This window comes from Coenobita brevimanus, chromosome 71, assembly GCF_032717465.1.
Source record: "Coenobita brevimanus isolate Jiangsu-jjx chromosome 71, ASM3271746v2, whole genome shotgun sequence".
NCBI lineage: Eukaryota > Metazoa > Arthropoda > Malacostraca > Decapoda > Coenobitidae > Coenobita > Coenobita brevimanus.
The window spans coordinates 36,208,176-36,222,179 of NC_137024.1; the positions used below are offsets into that span (position 1 = coordinate 36,208,176).

The window sequence follows — 14,004 nt, forward strand, 5'->3', positions numbered from 1 at the left end:
AGAGGTTGTGTAGATCAGATATTCATTCTTAGATCTTTAGTGGAAAAGTTTCTGGAGAAGGGAAAGAAGCTGTATGCGGCTTTCATGGATTTGGAGAAAGCATATGACAGGGTGGATAGACAAGGATTGTGGAAAGTATTAAGAATATATGGAGTAGATGGGAAGTTGTTGAGTGCTGTGAAGAGTATGTATGATGGTGCTAAGGCTGCAGTGCGTGTGGATGGTGAACTAAGTGAATTTTTCTCTTTGAAGGCTGGGTTGAAACAGGGATGTGTCATGTCTCCATGGTTGTTCAATCTGTACATGGATGGGGTAATAAAAGAGGTACAAGGTAGGGTAGTGGATGTTGGAGTGGCCCAGGTGAGAGAGGATAGTGTTTGGAAACTCCCTGTACTGTTGTTTGCAGATGATACTGTGTTGTTGAGTGAAGACGAAGGGGAGCTGCAAGGCTTGGTGGATGAGTTTGGGAGAGTGTGTAAGAAACGGAATCTAAAGGTGAATGTACGGAAGAGTAAAGTGATGGTCTTTGAGAGAGGTGAAGTCAGTGAATGTACAGCGAGGCTGGATGGTGAGGAATTGGCAAATGTGAGTACGTTTAAGTACTTGGGTAGTGTGATGAGTAAGGATGGAGGTTTGGAGGGCGAAGTGCTTGAAAGGGTACAGCAGGGAAGAAAGGTTGCTGGTTCCTTGAAAGCAGTGATAAGAAACATGGAAATGAGCATTGAAGTGAAAAAGTTACTACATGACAATATTGTGATACCAGCTCTAACGTATGGAAGTGAAGCTTGGACGTTGTTGGAAGGACACAAGTCAAGAGTGAGAGCAGTGGAAATTAGTTATTTAAGAGGAGCCTGTGGAGTCATATGGAGAGACAGGCTGACGAATGAGGATATAAAGAAGCGTTGTGGTGTGGATGTGGATGTGATAGGAAGCATTATGAGGAACACACTGAGGTGGTTTGGCCATGTGGAGAGGATGGAGGGTGAAGGACTGACGAAGAGAGTGTATGTGAGTAAGGTGGAGGGGGGAAGAGGGAGGGGGAGGCAGAGGATGAGATGGAGGGATGGGGTGGAGAGGTATACGAGAGAGGGGGGTGTGAGTTGGGAGCAGGGCAGTGAAATGGAGGGGGACAGGACGACGTGGAGGCAATTTGTTTCTGGCCACCCCAAACGGGATTGAGGCGTCTGGCAATAGATAGATAGATAGATAGTTATCAGCGCCCCCATCACTATCCTCCACTATATCGCACTTAATACCTCTCCCGACCCAACCGGCCCCTCTCTTTACATCAGTAAACAAGCTTGGCAAAGGGCCGGTTGGTGTATGTCATCACTCAGAACGCCAGTATAAGAATAATAATAATACAGTAATAATAATAATAATAATAATAATAATAATAATAACAACAGGTATTATTATTATTATTATTATCTATATTAAAATTAATAATAATAATCTATCTATCTATCTATAGCCCGACGCCCTAATCCCGCAAAGGGTGGCCGCAGACAAAATGCCTCCAAGTCGCTCTGTCACCCACCATTTGACTAACCTTCCCCCAACTCACCTCCCCCCTCCCTCATATACCTTTCAACTCCATCCCTTCACCTCATCCTTGGTCTACCTCTCCCTCTCCCTCCCTCCACCTCACCTACATACACCCTCTTAGTCAGTCTTTCATTCTCCATTCTCTTCACATGTCCAAACCGCCTCAGTGTATTTCTCCTAATCTTCTCAACCACATCCACATCCACCCCACAGAGTTCCTTCACTTCTTCATTCGTCAACCTGTCCCTCCACGTCACTCCACATGCTCCTCTCAAGTAACTCATTTCCACTGCTCTCACTCTTGACTCGCTTCCATACGTCAGGGTAGCAATCACAATACTATCATGCAGTGACTTCTTAACGTCCATACTCACCTCCCTATTTCTCATCACTTCTTTCAGTGTACCAACAACCTTCCTTCCCTGCTGTACCCTTTCACGCACTTCATCCCCCAAAGTTCCATCCTTACTCATCACATTACCCAAGTACTTGAATGCACTCACATTCTCCATATCCTCACCATCCAACCTCACTGCACACTCTGTGACTTCATTCCTCTCAAAAACCATAACTTTACTTTTGTTTACATTAACTTTCAGATTCCTCCTCCTACACACTGTCCCAAATTCATTCACCAAACCTTGCAACTCCCATTCATCTTCACTCAACAGTACTGTATCATCAGCAAACAGTAACACCAGAAGCTTCCAAATCTCACCCTCATTCATTAGAGTCACCCCCATATCCACTGCCCTACCCTGCACCTCCTTTACAACCCCATCCATGTATATATTAAACAGCCATGGAGACATCACACAACCCTGTTTCAGTCCCACATTGAGATAAAAGAACTCACTCAGCTCACCATCCACTCGCACCGTAGCCCTAGCTCCCTCGTACATACTCTTCACAGCACTCAACAATTTCCCCTCCACTCCATATATTTTTAATGCCTTCCACATACCTTGCCTATCTATTCTGTCATAAGCTTTCTCCAAGTCCATGAAGGCAGCATACACTTTCCTTCCCTTCTCTAGATACTTCTCCAGTAAACATCTTGGAACAAATATCTGATCTACACACCCTTTTCCCTTCCTAAATCCCCCTTGTTCTTCAACTAGCTCCTCTGTCATATGCCTAACCCTATCAATGAGTATTCTACCACATATTTTACCGGTCACACTAAGTAGGCAAATACCCCTATGGTTACCACATACTTCTCTCTCCCCTTTTCCTTTGTATAAAGGAACAATTATACCTGATTTCCAGTCCTCTGGAACCCTTCCCTTTTCCCAAGCCAATCTACACAACTTCCATATCCACTCCACAACAATCTCACCCCCATACCTAAGCATTTCACCACATACTCCATCAATTCCTGGGGCCTTTCCCAACTTAATCTTCTTCATCGCTTCCACTACTTCCGCCCTACTGATCTCTTCCTCCCTCCTCTCATCTCTTCTTCTCCCAGCCATTCCCCAACCACTTATACTCACACTGCTCTCACTCTCTACATTCAACAAATCCTCAATGTGCTCCTTCAATCTCCTCAGTTTCTCTCTCTTCTCCACCAACAATCTATTATTCCTATCTTTCACTCCCCTACTATTTCCCGTTTCACACTGCCTTACTTTCTTTACCTCCTTCCAAAACAATTTCTTACTCTCCCTCCATTTCACACTCAGATTCCTCCCAAACTCTTCATCCACTTTCTTTTTACTCTCCTACACCAGTCTCTTAACCTCCCTTCTCCTGCTCATATATACCTCTCTCTTCTCTCTCTTTCACCTTCTCCCCTACCTCTACTCGCTAACCATTCACTATATGCCTTCTTCTTTTGTTCCACAGCTCGTTTCACCTCATCATTCCACCATGCTGTCCCTTGCACACCCCTGCATCTCCTCCTCACTCCACAAACCATCTCACACGCTGCGCCTATCTCTTCCGTGAATATCTTACATACGTCTTCCACCCCTTCCATCTGCTCTAGCTCATACCTTCCCAACCTTTCTTCCACTATGCTCTTATACTCTGTCATTTTCTCACTATCTTGCAATTTCTCCACTCTTTCTCACAGGAGTTGCTTCCTCCTGTCTTCCCCTTCGTCTCCTCAACCACTTTCTTTGCAGCTCTACCTTGGCCCTCACTAAGTGATGGTCCGAGACTCCATTCCCCCACCCTCTCCACATTCTTGCATCCAACACTTGTCTTCTCATTTGCTCATCCACACACACGAAGTCTATCATTGCCTTTCGTTTAACAAGTTCACCATCCATCCTCCTCATTACTCTCCATGTATACCGGTGGATCATCTTATGCTGAAAGTAGGTGTTGGCTATTGCCAACCCCTTACCAGCACAGATGTCCACCAAAGCACTACCATTCCCATCTACGTCAGCTGGCACACCCCACTGACCAACCACTCCATCCACTCGTACATTCCCAACTTTGCCATTCATGTCTCCAATCAACAGTACTCTCTCGCTCCTCTCAAACTTGTCCATACACGCTTCTACTCTCGCCCAAAACTCATCTTTCACTCTTGCCACTCGACCCTCTGTCGGGGCATACACACATACAATCGCCCATGCTTGTATACCTACTTTCATCCTCACCCATACAATCCTTGCACCCACTGTTCTATACTCTCTTATATTCTCCTTCCACTTCTTGCTTATCATCAGACATACTCCCTCTCTTGCCCTCTCATTCTCATTGACTCCCGCACATATACCTAAACCATATTCCCATTCTCTCATCCTTTCACCTTTCCATTTAGTTTCAGTCAATCCACATATATCCACTTTTGCATCCTCAAGCACCTGAACAATCTCTCTCTCTTTCACTTCATCATTCACTCCTCTCACATTCCACGTTCCTACCCTAAGAATGTCCTTTGTCTGTTCCTTAGTCGTCAATGTATGGTCCGTCCGGGTCCGAGGCGCTTTATTCGCTTTTTTAGTTAGTTCTTTTTACGGGGTGGGGCACTAACCCACCACCAACCCTTTTAGTCGCCTCGTATGACAAGCAGGGATACTGAGGTTCACAGCTTGGGCAGCTGGATTCAGTAGGAACAAGGTCCTTTAGGATTCGGAGAAATGAAGCACACTTGGTGACAAATCACCGGGTATGATGTATTATGAAATACACCAATATGTTATGGAATATACATCATCCATATAATGGAAACATATATGGATAGATATTCTGATAAACAATGGAACATGAGAGATGTGATGATGTCATATGAGAGAGAGAGAGAGACTGGGGTGGTGTATACCAAGTCATTGCCTATCATTATTATTATTAATATACTGGCGTTCTGAGTGACGACATACACTGACCGGCCCTTTGCCAAGCTTGTTTACTGATGTAAAGAGAGGGGCCGGTTGGGTCGGGAGAGGTATTAAGTGCGATATAGTGGGGGATAGTGATAGGGGCGCTGATAACGATAAGAGTCTATATTAATTTCTGCGTCCCGCGATTCCATATTTTCAGTGATTTATAAAGGCATTGAAGCTGTCCTACACGGAGATCCATGAGACACAGCTAATGTTTCACACGTAAAGGTATACTTAGGGTGGCTGATGTATGATAACTATAACTGCGACATCTTTCAATACATCTTTTGTCACTTTGGCTGCATTTATATTCGTATTGGCATTCCTTATTAACATGAGCCAAATAAATGTTGTTTCTGGTCATATTATAATCACTCCCCTATTTACATAATATAAACAGCCATTATGGCGTCTGGAATACATACCCACCACTCACGTCCGTTCTGACAAGACCAATGGCCGTTCATTCATAGATAGTTACGCTACTACCGCGATGCTGCCACATCTTGACAGGGGGTAACACGGGGTACTGGAACTCTTTGAGGCAACTGTACCCCCAAAATAGATATAAGAAAAAAAAACACAGAAAGAGCCAAGTGACACTACCTTCCCTGTCTACTACTATAGTCTCACAAATCTTAAACCCAGGTTTGGGTGGGGTCTGGCGCTGGGTGCAGCCATGCCATACTTCCTAAACGAGCGATGAGTAGATTCTGTTATATATGTAATAGGCATCACAGATAGGTACACACATACTAATACAATATAAACGTAAGTATTCTAGCATATAAAAGGAAGGTAAACGTGTAATGCATATGGCTCTTGTACATCAATAAAGAAACGTGTCATACATATTTTACAGTGGTGCTGAAAAATATGTAGTTACTTTTACCGACTTTCACGGTAGTTCTAAGTTGGGTAAGTAATGTAACAATTACGTTTATAATATAATTTGAAGGAATCAGTAGAACATACGCTATTTTCTTAATAGAAATAAATAAGTTAAAACACTCACGAGCGGCAACACCAGGCCCATACTGGGAGTTAATCCATTGGAGGGAGATTTAAGCTTCTGTCAGGTGCTTCCACTATTCACTTTCTATGTTGATGCAGACACAATGGCAGCTACGCCAACTCGCTCGCATCTACATAGTCAAGCCAAAGAAATGGCCTTCAACGTAAGCCAGTATTTTCTGCAGGAGAAGCAGTACGGAGGAATTTTCGATGATGTTTCAAGGGCAATTCATCGAACAGCTGCAGCAACAGGACTTAGCAAGAGCAGGATTGAAGCAATACGCAGAGAAGCAAGAGATAATGAAGAAAACAACTCTCCAGAGTTTACGTCTCCCAAGAAAAGGCATGCTGTAAGAGAAGAGGAATAGGCCTATCGGGGAAACCTCTTAAAAAAAAAAAAAACGCGCCGTGACTTTTACCTCTTGGGTGGTGTGGAAAGAAAGTCTAAGTTTTAATATGTAGAGTGTAATTTAAAGGCTATAACCAGGTAAAAAATCATAAATTATATGAGAGAGAGAGAATGCGACTTTTAAATTCATTATTTTGATTATATTTATAACTTAAACTAGTTTGTCTTTACACACACACACATACACAAACACACACACACACACACACACACACACACACACACACAGAAGTGGGTGAAGTCATGTCAGGCCAGGTGGCGAGATGGGACCGGACGAACTCTAACGGTGTCAGGTCAGCCACTAGCCAATGAGAGTATAGGAAACAAGGCAACGCTGTACGCCGGGAAATCCCCGGCTAGACTCCACCCAAACCTGGGTTTTAGATTGGTGAGACTATAGACAAATGCTGAAGGTACTGGAGTGGGCAGCCGCGCTTCTCCTAAACCCATGCAGTTATTACATGATTTCCATAGCATCGGGTCTAACACACCCAACAGATGCCCAGAAGGGTTAATACCCCCCAGTGCTGAACAATGTTTTACCGTACTGGTGCCAATAACGTCGAGTTACTGTGAGCTATAAAAAACTGTGAACAATTATAGGAAGGGAATAAAGGTCACTGGTATGTTTACATGACCCTACGCTACCATCCCAAGCAGTCAGGCAGCCACTTTACCTCGGATGTATTTGTCCATATGGCACATGCATTGTAATTTTATTAATTCTTCCGCGAATCACAGGCTGGGTTTAGGAAGCTACGATACACACTGCCAGGTGTGCCAGACAATTCTCTTCACATCTGAAAACTTGATAAAGTGATCCTGGGGCCGACCAGGGGAGCACGCAAATTTCTGAACCTATGGCCACTGAGGGGTTAAGCTGTACCTATGATTGTTTGTTCCCAGCATAATAGAAGAAGCTTACTCAACTACTCAAAGGTGGATTTCATTTCCCAATTTCCCAACTGTAGGTCATATTGGGTTAGGTTAAATTATTAGGTGCAGTTAAGCTGGGTTAGGTTAGGTTTAGTTAAACACTTAGGACAGTCCCTTCCGCCACTGCGCTGACGAATCAAACGAGCAGTCACAGCGGAACAGCTAAAAACAACAGGGAACAGATTCAACAAGAAACGTTTATTTGCCACCCCAGAAATGATAAAAAAAATATAACAGACTACCAGGAATAAGTGTTTTGGTAAGGTGTTTCTACTGCTTAAAGTATACGTTTAGCGAATGAGCAAACAAGAACATCTCCCAGGTGATGGTTTCCCTTTCTTATCAATCGCCTCATCAAACTCCACCCTACTACCCTCGGGGGAGGGTCATGAGCAGGAGGCTCGGGTAGGGGCAGACTCACTCATACTTACCTATGGCTCGCTCGCTAGTAACCAGACACTCGCTGTTTAAAAGGGAGCTAGCATACAGATAATTTCGTTATCACTGTACCACTGTATCATTCAGTCACAATCTGGATATGCCAAAATCTGGATATTCTGAACATAGATAATCAAGCTTTCATTGTAATTCGTTAGGCAATTGGTCTCCACTTCACGCAACCCTATTGCATAATGAGGCCAGAATGTATACCATGATATAGTGTCAACAATCCATGTGATCATATGCTACACTCAACACTATCTTTACTCACCCAGTAAAGTAGGCTGGCAGGCACAGGAATTTCAAGTGCCTTCCTGTAATTTTGTTAAGATTAAAAGAGGTGTCAAACCATCTGATGCCAGAAAGCTGATGCTATACCTGTATAATGAGTGATATACGATGCTACTATTCACGTGTTTTGGCTGGGCTAGAGATCCAATGCCTGCAACCTTGACCCATGTGAGACTGCTTCCTTGTCCATGTTAACAGCTGACGCAATACACGCCGTTAATGACGCAGCTCATGTTATGCAGATCTTATCTTTACTTAATAAATTTTTAACAGCAAAATTTTGAAGGTAAATACAAATACAACCCATTTAACTTGAATCTGTTCCTAACTTTTATGTAATTTACATCTGAATCACTGCAAAAAGAACCAGTTCAGCAGATGATCTTTCATGACGACCATTTGTTTTGATTAGTGGCTGTAATTTTTCAGTCATATATAGCCAGACTGTGTTTACATACTGCCCTACACACATTCTGAGTCCCAAACTCCAGCCTTGACCCACTGAAAATTGCAAGTCTGTGGTAAAAAAACTGCAATTTGGTAAATATTTGATGTGCCATAAAAAACTAAGATGTTCAAATTTAATCACACTAAATTTAAGATTCTAGTGTAGTTTAACCCCTAGCCACTGGGGAATGGTTATATCCAATGTGAAATTGGTGGTCTGGGGATGCAGGGTGACGGATGTAACCACAAGTGTTTTCGTGCCACAGTTTGAAGTGCCACTTGATCTCATCGCCAAAGGGTTGGGATAGACTCCCCCCACCAGAAGCAAGCATACCTCAGTTGTCTATGTGACTCTGCTAGGTGATGGATGATGTTTTCTTAAACCTCTTGTCTGATTCTGTTCCCGCCTCATGTGGACCCCTTGCCTCATCCACCCCTGCCAAGCTGTCCAAGGGTACTAGGAAAGGGCTCAGTGATAGTGCCATTAGGTAAGCCTTGGATGCAACTGTGTCTAGTTTATCTAGTAATGGAGAAGTTATCATGTTGCGAGTGAAGCCAAAGTCGGCCTTGTGCATATGCACAAATACATCTTGCCTCGTGTGCCAAAAGTTACATATCATCTTCTTGTCCTTACAGGGGATGCTTTTATTAGCAAGAAGAAGAGTTGTTGTGTAATGTGGTTTTTAATTTGTTTCCCTAACTGCTATACTTTCAGAGATATTAAGGTTTGAAAACGGCAGTTTTAGGAAAATCTGTCATACTGAGAGGATGACGGCAGTATGAACAGCCCAGTGTCCAGGGGGTTAAGTTACCAAGTGACACAGTTCAAGATGTACTCCAAGATGTTGTATCATAAGTTAAGAATATGTATTTACATTAACATGTAAAATACAGCTTAGTAACATAACTGTTCTTATTTAGCATGTTTTCTATTAGCAGCAGTCTCTGACTGATCTTGTTTGGGTAAGTTTGTAAGTGATTTTAGTTAGGTTAAGAGGTCACAGAATGTGACCTCTGGGAACAGGGACTGAGTAGGGAGGCTGCCACACATCAAGCAGTGTGGAGGGCCACCATTAGGTGACCAAGACCAATGCATGCAAGCACGCTGGAGACTTTATGAATGATGCGATATGATACAAGTTTCCTGATGCCCACCTGTTTCATATATAAAAGAACCTACTTCTGCGATGTAATGAATAAAGATCTTGCAAGTAAAGTAGTGTACAGTTATTTGTTTAAGTTGTCACTGACTTTTTATTTAAACCCTCATAGACAGAGGTCTCCCTGATGGTTTATAACATAACATAACATAACACCATTCCAATACACACTTCCATCCACCCACAGAAACATATATAAACAAACACATACACACTTCACTCACAAACATGGCCCTAAGTAGTTTAGGCCAAGCATGGTCCTCAACTGCCCTCCACCAACCATCCACAAATCAGAGGTCCAGCTAAACAGAACAGACAGAGTACACTTGAGTCTATACTGAGACCATCACTCAACACTTAAGAACATACAAACACACGACAGGTAATGCCACAGATGATACATGTCCATACTGCCAGGCTGCCACACATGCAATGACACTCATATTTACAGACTGTGTAGCACTGGTAGCAGACAGATAGAGACACACAACAATTCTGAGGTGGGAGACCTCTGGTTAGATCTGGAAAGGGCGATTGGTTTCCTTCGTTTTTCTAGTGTTTTGTGTCAATGACACCATGGGTAACCCAACAACAACAACATCAGAATTATGACCAAATGGTGAATAAGTTAAGAATTAGTTTATATGGTGGTGGCTGACCTGGTCCCTGGGGTGGCGTGAGTCATCTGGTTGGGGTCGCTGTTGCCGCCTCTCCTTGGTCATCAGGCCTTGTTGTACATGCTTGTCCTGATCTCCTACAAATATATCACACACATTAGTCATGCTGATATTGCAAAAGCTACACATTTATAAAAAAAAAAAAAAAAAAAAAAAAAAAAAAAAAAAAAAATCAACCAATCCTACGTTGCCCCATGAGGAGCGTAGAAGCCCGGGGCTAGGCAAGTTGGTCCTGATATTTAAGATAGAGTGACCAGCCCACTCATCGCTGTGTGGCATTGCATGAGCAACAAACCCCAACCACCCTTTGGATATAAACCTTCACCGGCTCAATCCAACTGGAGCGCCGTAATTACCCACTAAACCACCAGGCGCCAAAATTTGGTTATATGGTTACCACCAAGCACAGTAAATGGTTTCCTGGTGTACAAGAAACCATTTGGCTCGTCACTCAATGCAGAGTCACCCACAGGCATAAGGAAGAGGAAAGAATGAAGGAAAGAAAGACAGAAGTGGGAGTGTAAAGCCACTCGTAGGCAGAAGGACAAGGAAAGAATGAAGGAAAGAATGACAGAAGAGGATGTAAGAAAAGAAGAAAAGTAAAAAACAATATCTCCCCCCCCCAAACATGTACTTACTCAAACACATGCATGCATGCATGCACACATGAACGAACAGCCGGAGAGAGCATACGTCCCAGCCATCGCTGTTAACCTTAAGTAGTTTCAGGAATTTTGTCTGTCCTGTCTCCTAAGGTCTTGTTTTAAATTTAAAATAATGAAAGTTAATAGATTACCAAAAATGTAAAGATTTATTGGCTAGAGTACACATGAATGTTTGTAGTTTTTTTCGGTAACAGTTGTTTTGGTACTTAACCAACATCAAACATGGTCGAAAATGTAAACAATGAGGGACTCGAATTTCAAGGATTTGATACAAATACCAAATATGAATTGGAGCAGATGGGAGACGTGGAAGGTGTGTGTAAGATATTTACAGAAGAAATATGTGCAGCATGTGATGTGGTGTGTGGAAGGAAGAGAAGACGGAGGGGGGTGCAAGGAACAGCGTGGTGGACTGAAGAGGTGAAACAGGCTGTGGCACAAAAGAAGAAAGCATACAATGAATGGATGAGAAATAGGGGCGTGGAAGAAGTTGAGAGGCAGAAGAGAGAGTTATATGTGGAAAGGAAGAGAGAGGTGAAAAGATTAGTAAGAGAGAGTAAGAAGAGAGAGTGGATCAGGAATTTGGAAGGAATTTGAGTGTAAAGTGGAGGGACTGTAAGAAAATGTTCTGGAGAGAAGTGAAAAGAGTAAGACAGGGTGGAAGTGAAGTTAGCAGGGGAGTGAAAGATAAACATGGTAGATTACTAGTGGAGAAGGGAGAAAAAGTGAGCAGATGGAGAGAACACTTTAAGGAATTGTTGAACGTAGAGGATGGAAGTAATGCGAGTATAAGTGGCTGGGGAATGGCTGGGAGAAGGAGGGAGGTGAGAAGACAGGTAGAAATCAGTAGGATAGAGGTTGTGGAAGCAATGAAAGAAAGTGAAAATGGGGAAAGCCCCAGGAATTGATGGAGTGTGTGGTGAGATGCTGAAGCATGGGGGAGAGATAGTAGTAGAATGGATGTGGAAGATGTGCAGATTGGCCTGGGAGGAAGGTAGAGTCCCGGAGGATTGGAAGTCAGGTATAATTATTCCCTTGTACAAAGGAAAAGGGGGAAAAAGAAGTGTGTGGTAATCATAGGGGCATTTGTCTTCTTAGTATAATAGGAAAAGTGTATGGTAGGATACTTATAGACAGAGTTAGAGAAAGAACAGAGAAATTAGTTGGAGAAGAACAGGGAGGCTTTAGGAAGGGAAGAGGTTGTGTAGATCAGATATTCATTCTTAGATCTTTAGTGGAAAAGTTTCTAGAGAAGGGAAAGAAGTTGTATGCGGCTTTCATGGATTTGGAGAAAGCATATGACAGGGTGGATAGACAAGGATTGTGGAAAGTGTTAAGAATATATGGAGTAGATGGGAAGTTGTTGAATGCTGTGAAGAGTATGTATGATGGTGCTAAGGCTGCAGTGCGTGTGGATGGTGAACTAAGTGAATTTTCTCTTTGAAAGTTGGTTTGAAACAGGGATGTGTCATGTCTCCATGGTTGTTCAATCTGTACATGGATGGGGTAATAAAAGAGGTACAAGGTAGGGTAGTGGATGTTGGAGTGGCCCTGGTGAGAGAGGATAGTGTTTGGAAACTCCCTGTACTGTTGTTTGCAGATGATACTGTGTTGTTGAGTGAAGATGAAGGGGAGCTGCAAGGCTTGGTGGATGAGTTTGAGAAAGTGTGTAAGAAACGGAACCTAAAGGTGAATGTAGGGAAGAGTAAAGTGATGGTCTTTGAGAGAGGTGAAGTCAGTGAATGTATAGCGAGGTTGGATGGTGAGGAATTGGAAAATGTGAGTACGTTTAAGTATTTGGGTAGTGTGATGAGTAAGGATGGAGGTTTGGAGGGTGAAGTGCTTGAAAGGGTACAGCAGGGAAGAAAGGTTGCTGGTTCCTTGAAAGCAGTGATAGAAACAGGGAAGTGAGCATGGAAGTAAAAAAGTTACTACATGACAGTATTGTGATACCAACTCTAACGTACGGAAGTGAAGCTTGGACGTTGTTGGAAGGACACAAGTCAAGAGTGAGAGCAGTGGAAATGAGTTATTTAAGAGGAGCTTGTGGAGTCACGTGGAGAGACAGGCTGACGAATGAGGATATAAAGGAGCGTTGTGGTGTTGATGTGGATGTGATAGGAAGCGTTGTGAGGAACACACTGAGGTGGTTTGGCCATGTGGAGAGGATGGAGGGTGAAAGACTGACGAAGAGAGTGTATGTGAGTGAGGTGGAGGGTGGAAGAGGGAGGGGGAGACCGAGGATGAGATGGAGGGATGGGGTGGAGAGGTATATGAGAGAGGGGGGTGTGAGTTGGGAGCAGGGTAGTGAAATGGCGGGGGACAGGGCGACTTGGAGGCGATTTGTTTGTGGCCACCCCAAACGGGATTGAGGCGTCTGGCAATAGATAGATAGATAGACCAATGTCATGGACCTGGTTAAAACATTAATTATGAGGATTAGTGAACTTGAAAAGAAAGTAGAGAATCTAGTGATAAAGGATGTGTCTGAAAATACGGATACTACCATACAGAGTCTGATCCAGTCCAATGAGATAGCGAATGAAGAGATTAGAAATTTGAAGCGTGAAAAAGTCGAATTGAGGAGGAAACTAGAAGAGAGTACTAATAAAACGGAGAAGGTGAGTAGCGTAGTAAAAGAACATAAGGCAAAGTGGGCACACATAGAAGAAGAACAGAAACAAGTGGTCAGCTTAAGAGAGATCATCCAGGAAGAAAGGGAAATGAACATGAAAAAAATGGAAGAAAATGTAGTGAAAATACTGAAGAAAAAAGAGAAAATAGTGAGAGAAACTGTAGAAAGGAACAGATGTGTGGTAGTATTTGGAAACAGGGAAGAGGAAGAAAAGGTTAGGTTCGTAAGACTCGAGAGAGACATGAACCTGGTGAGAGGAATATTAGGCAAGATTGACCCCAAAGGAGACAAGTGGGTAAAAGAAATTGAGGATGTACGGAGGATAGGGCCTTATAAGAAAGGGGAAACAAGACCAATGAGAGTCAAGTTTACATCAGAAAGTGTAATAAATGAGATACTTAAAGTGACCTGGAAATTAAGCAAAGAGGCAGGGATGGAAA

General features: G+C 43.0%; 1 protein-coding gene across 1 annotated transcript in view; it reads right to left on the bottom strand.

Moving 5' to 3' along the window:
• Positions 1-14,004, bottom strand: part of LOC145406748 (midasin) — a 489,879-nt gene that overhangs the window by 44,469 nt on the left and 431,406 nt on the right. Inside the window, exon 30 of the mRNA XM_080277847.1 lies at positions 10,247-10,341. Within this exon, the coding sequence (XP_080133973.1) occupies positions 10,247-10,341 (95 nt within the window). The remainder of the gene's footprint in view (positions 1-10,246; positions 10,342-14,004) is intronic.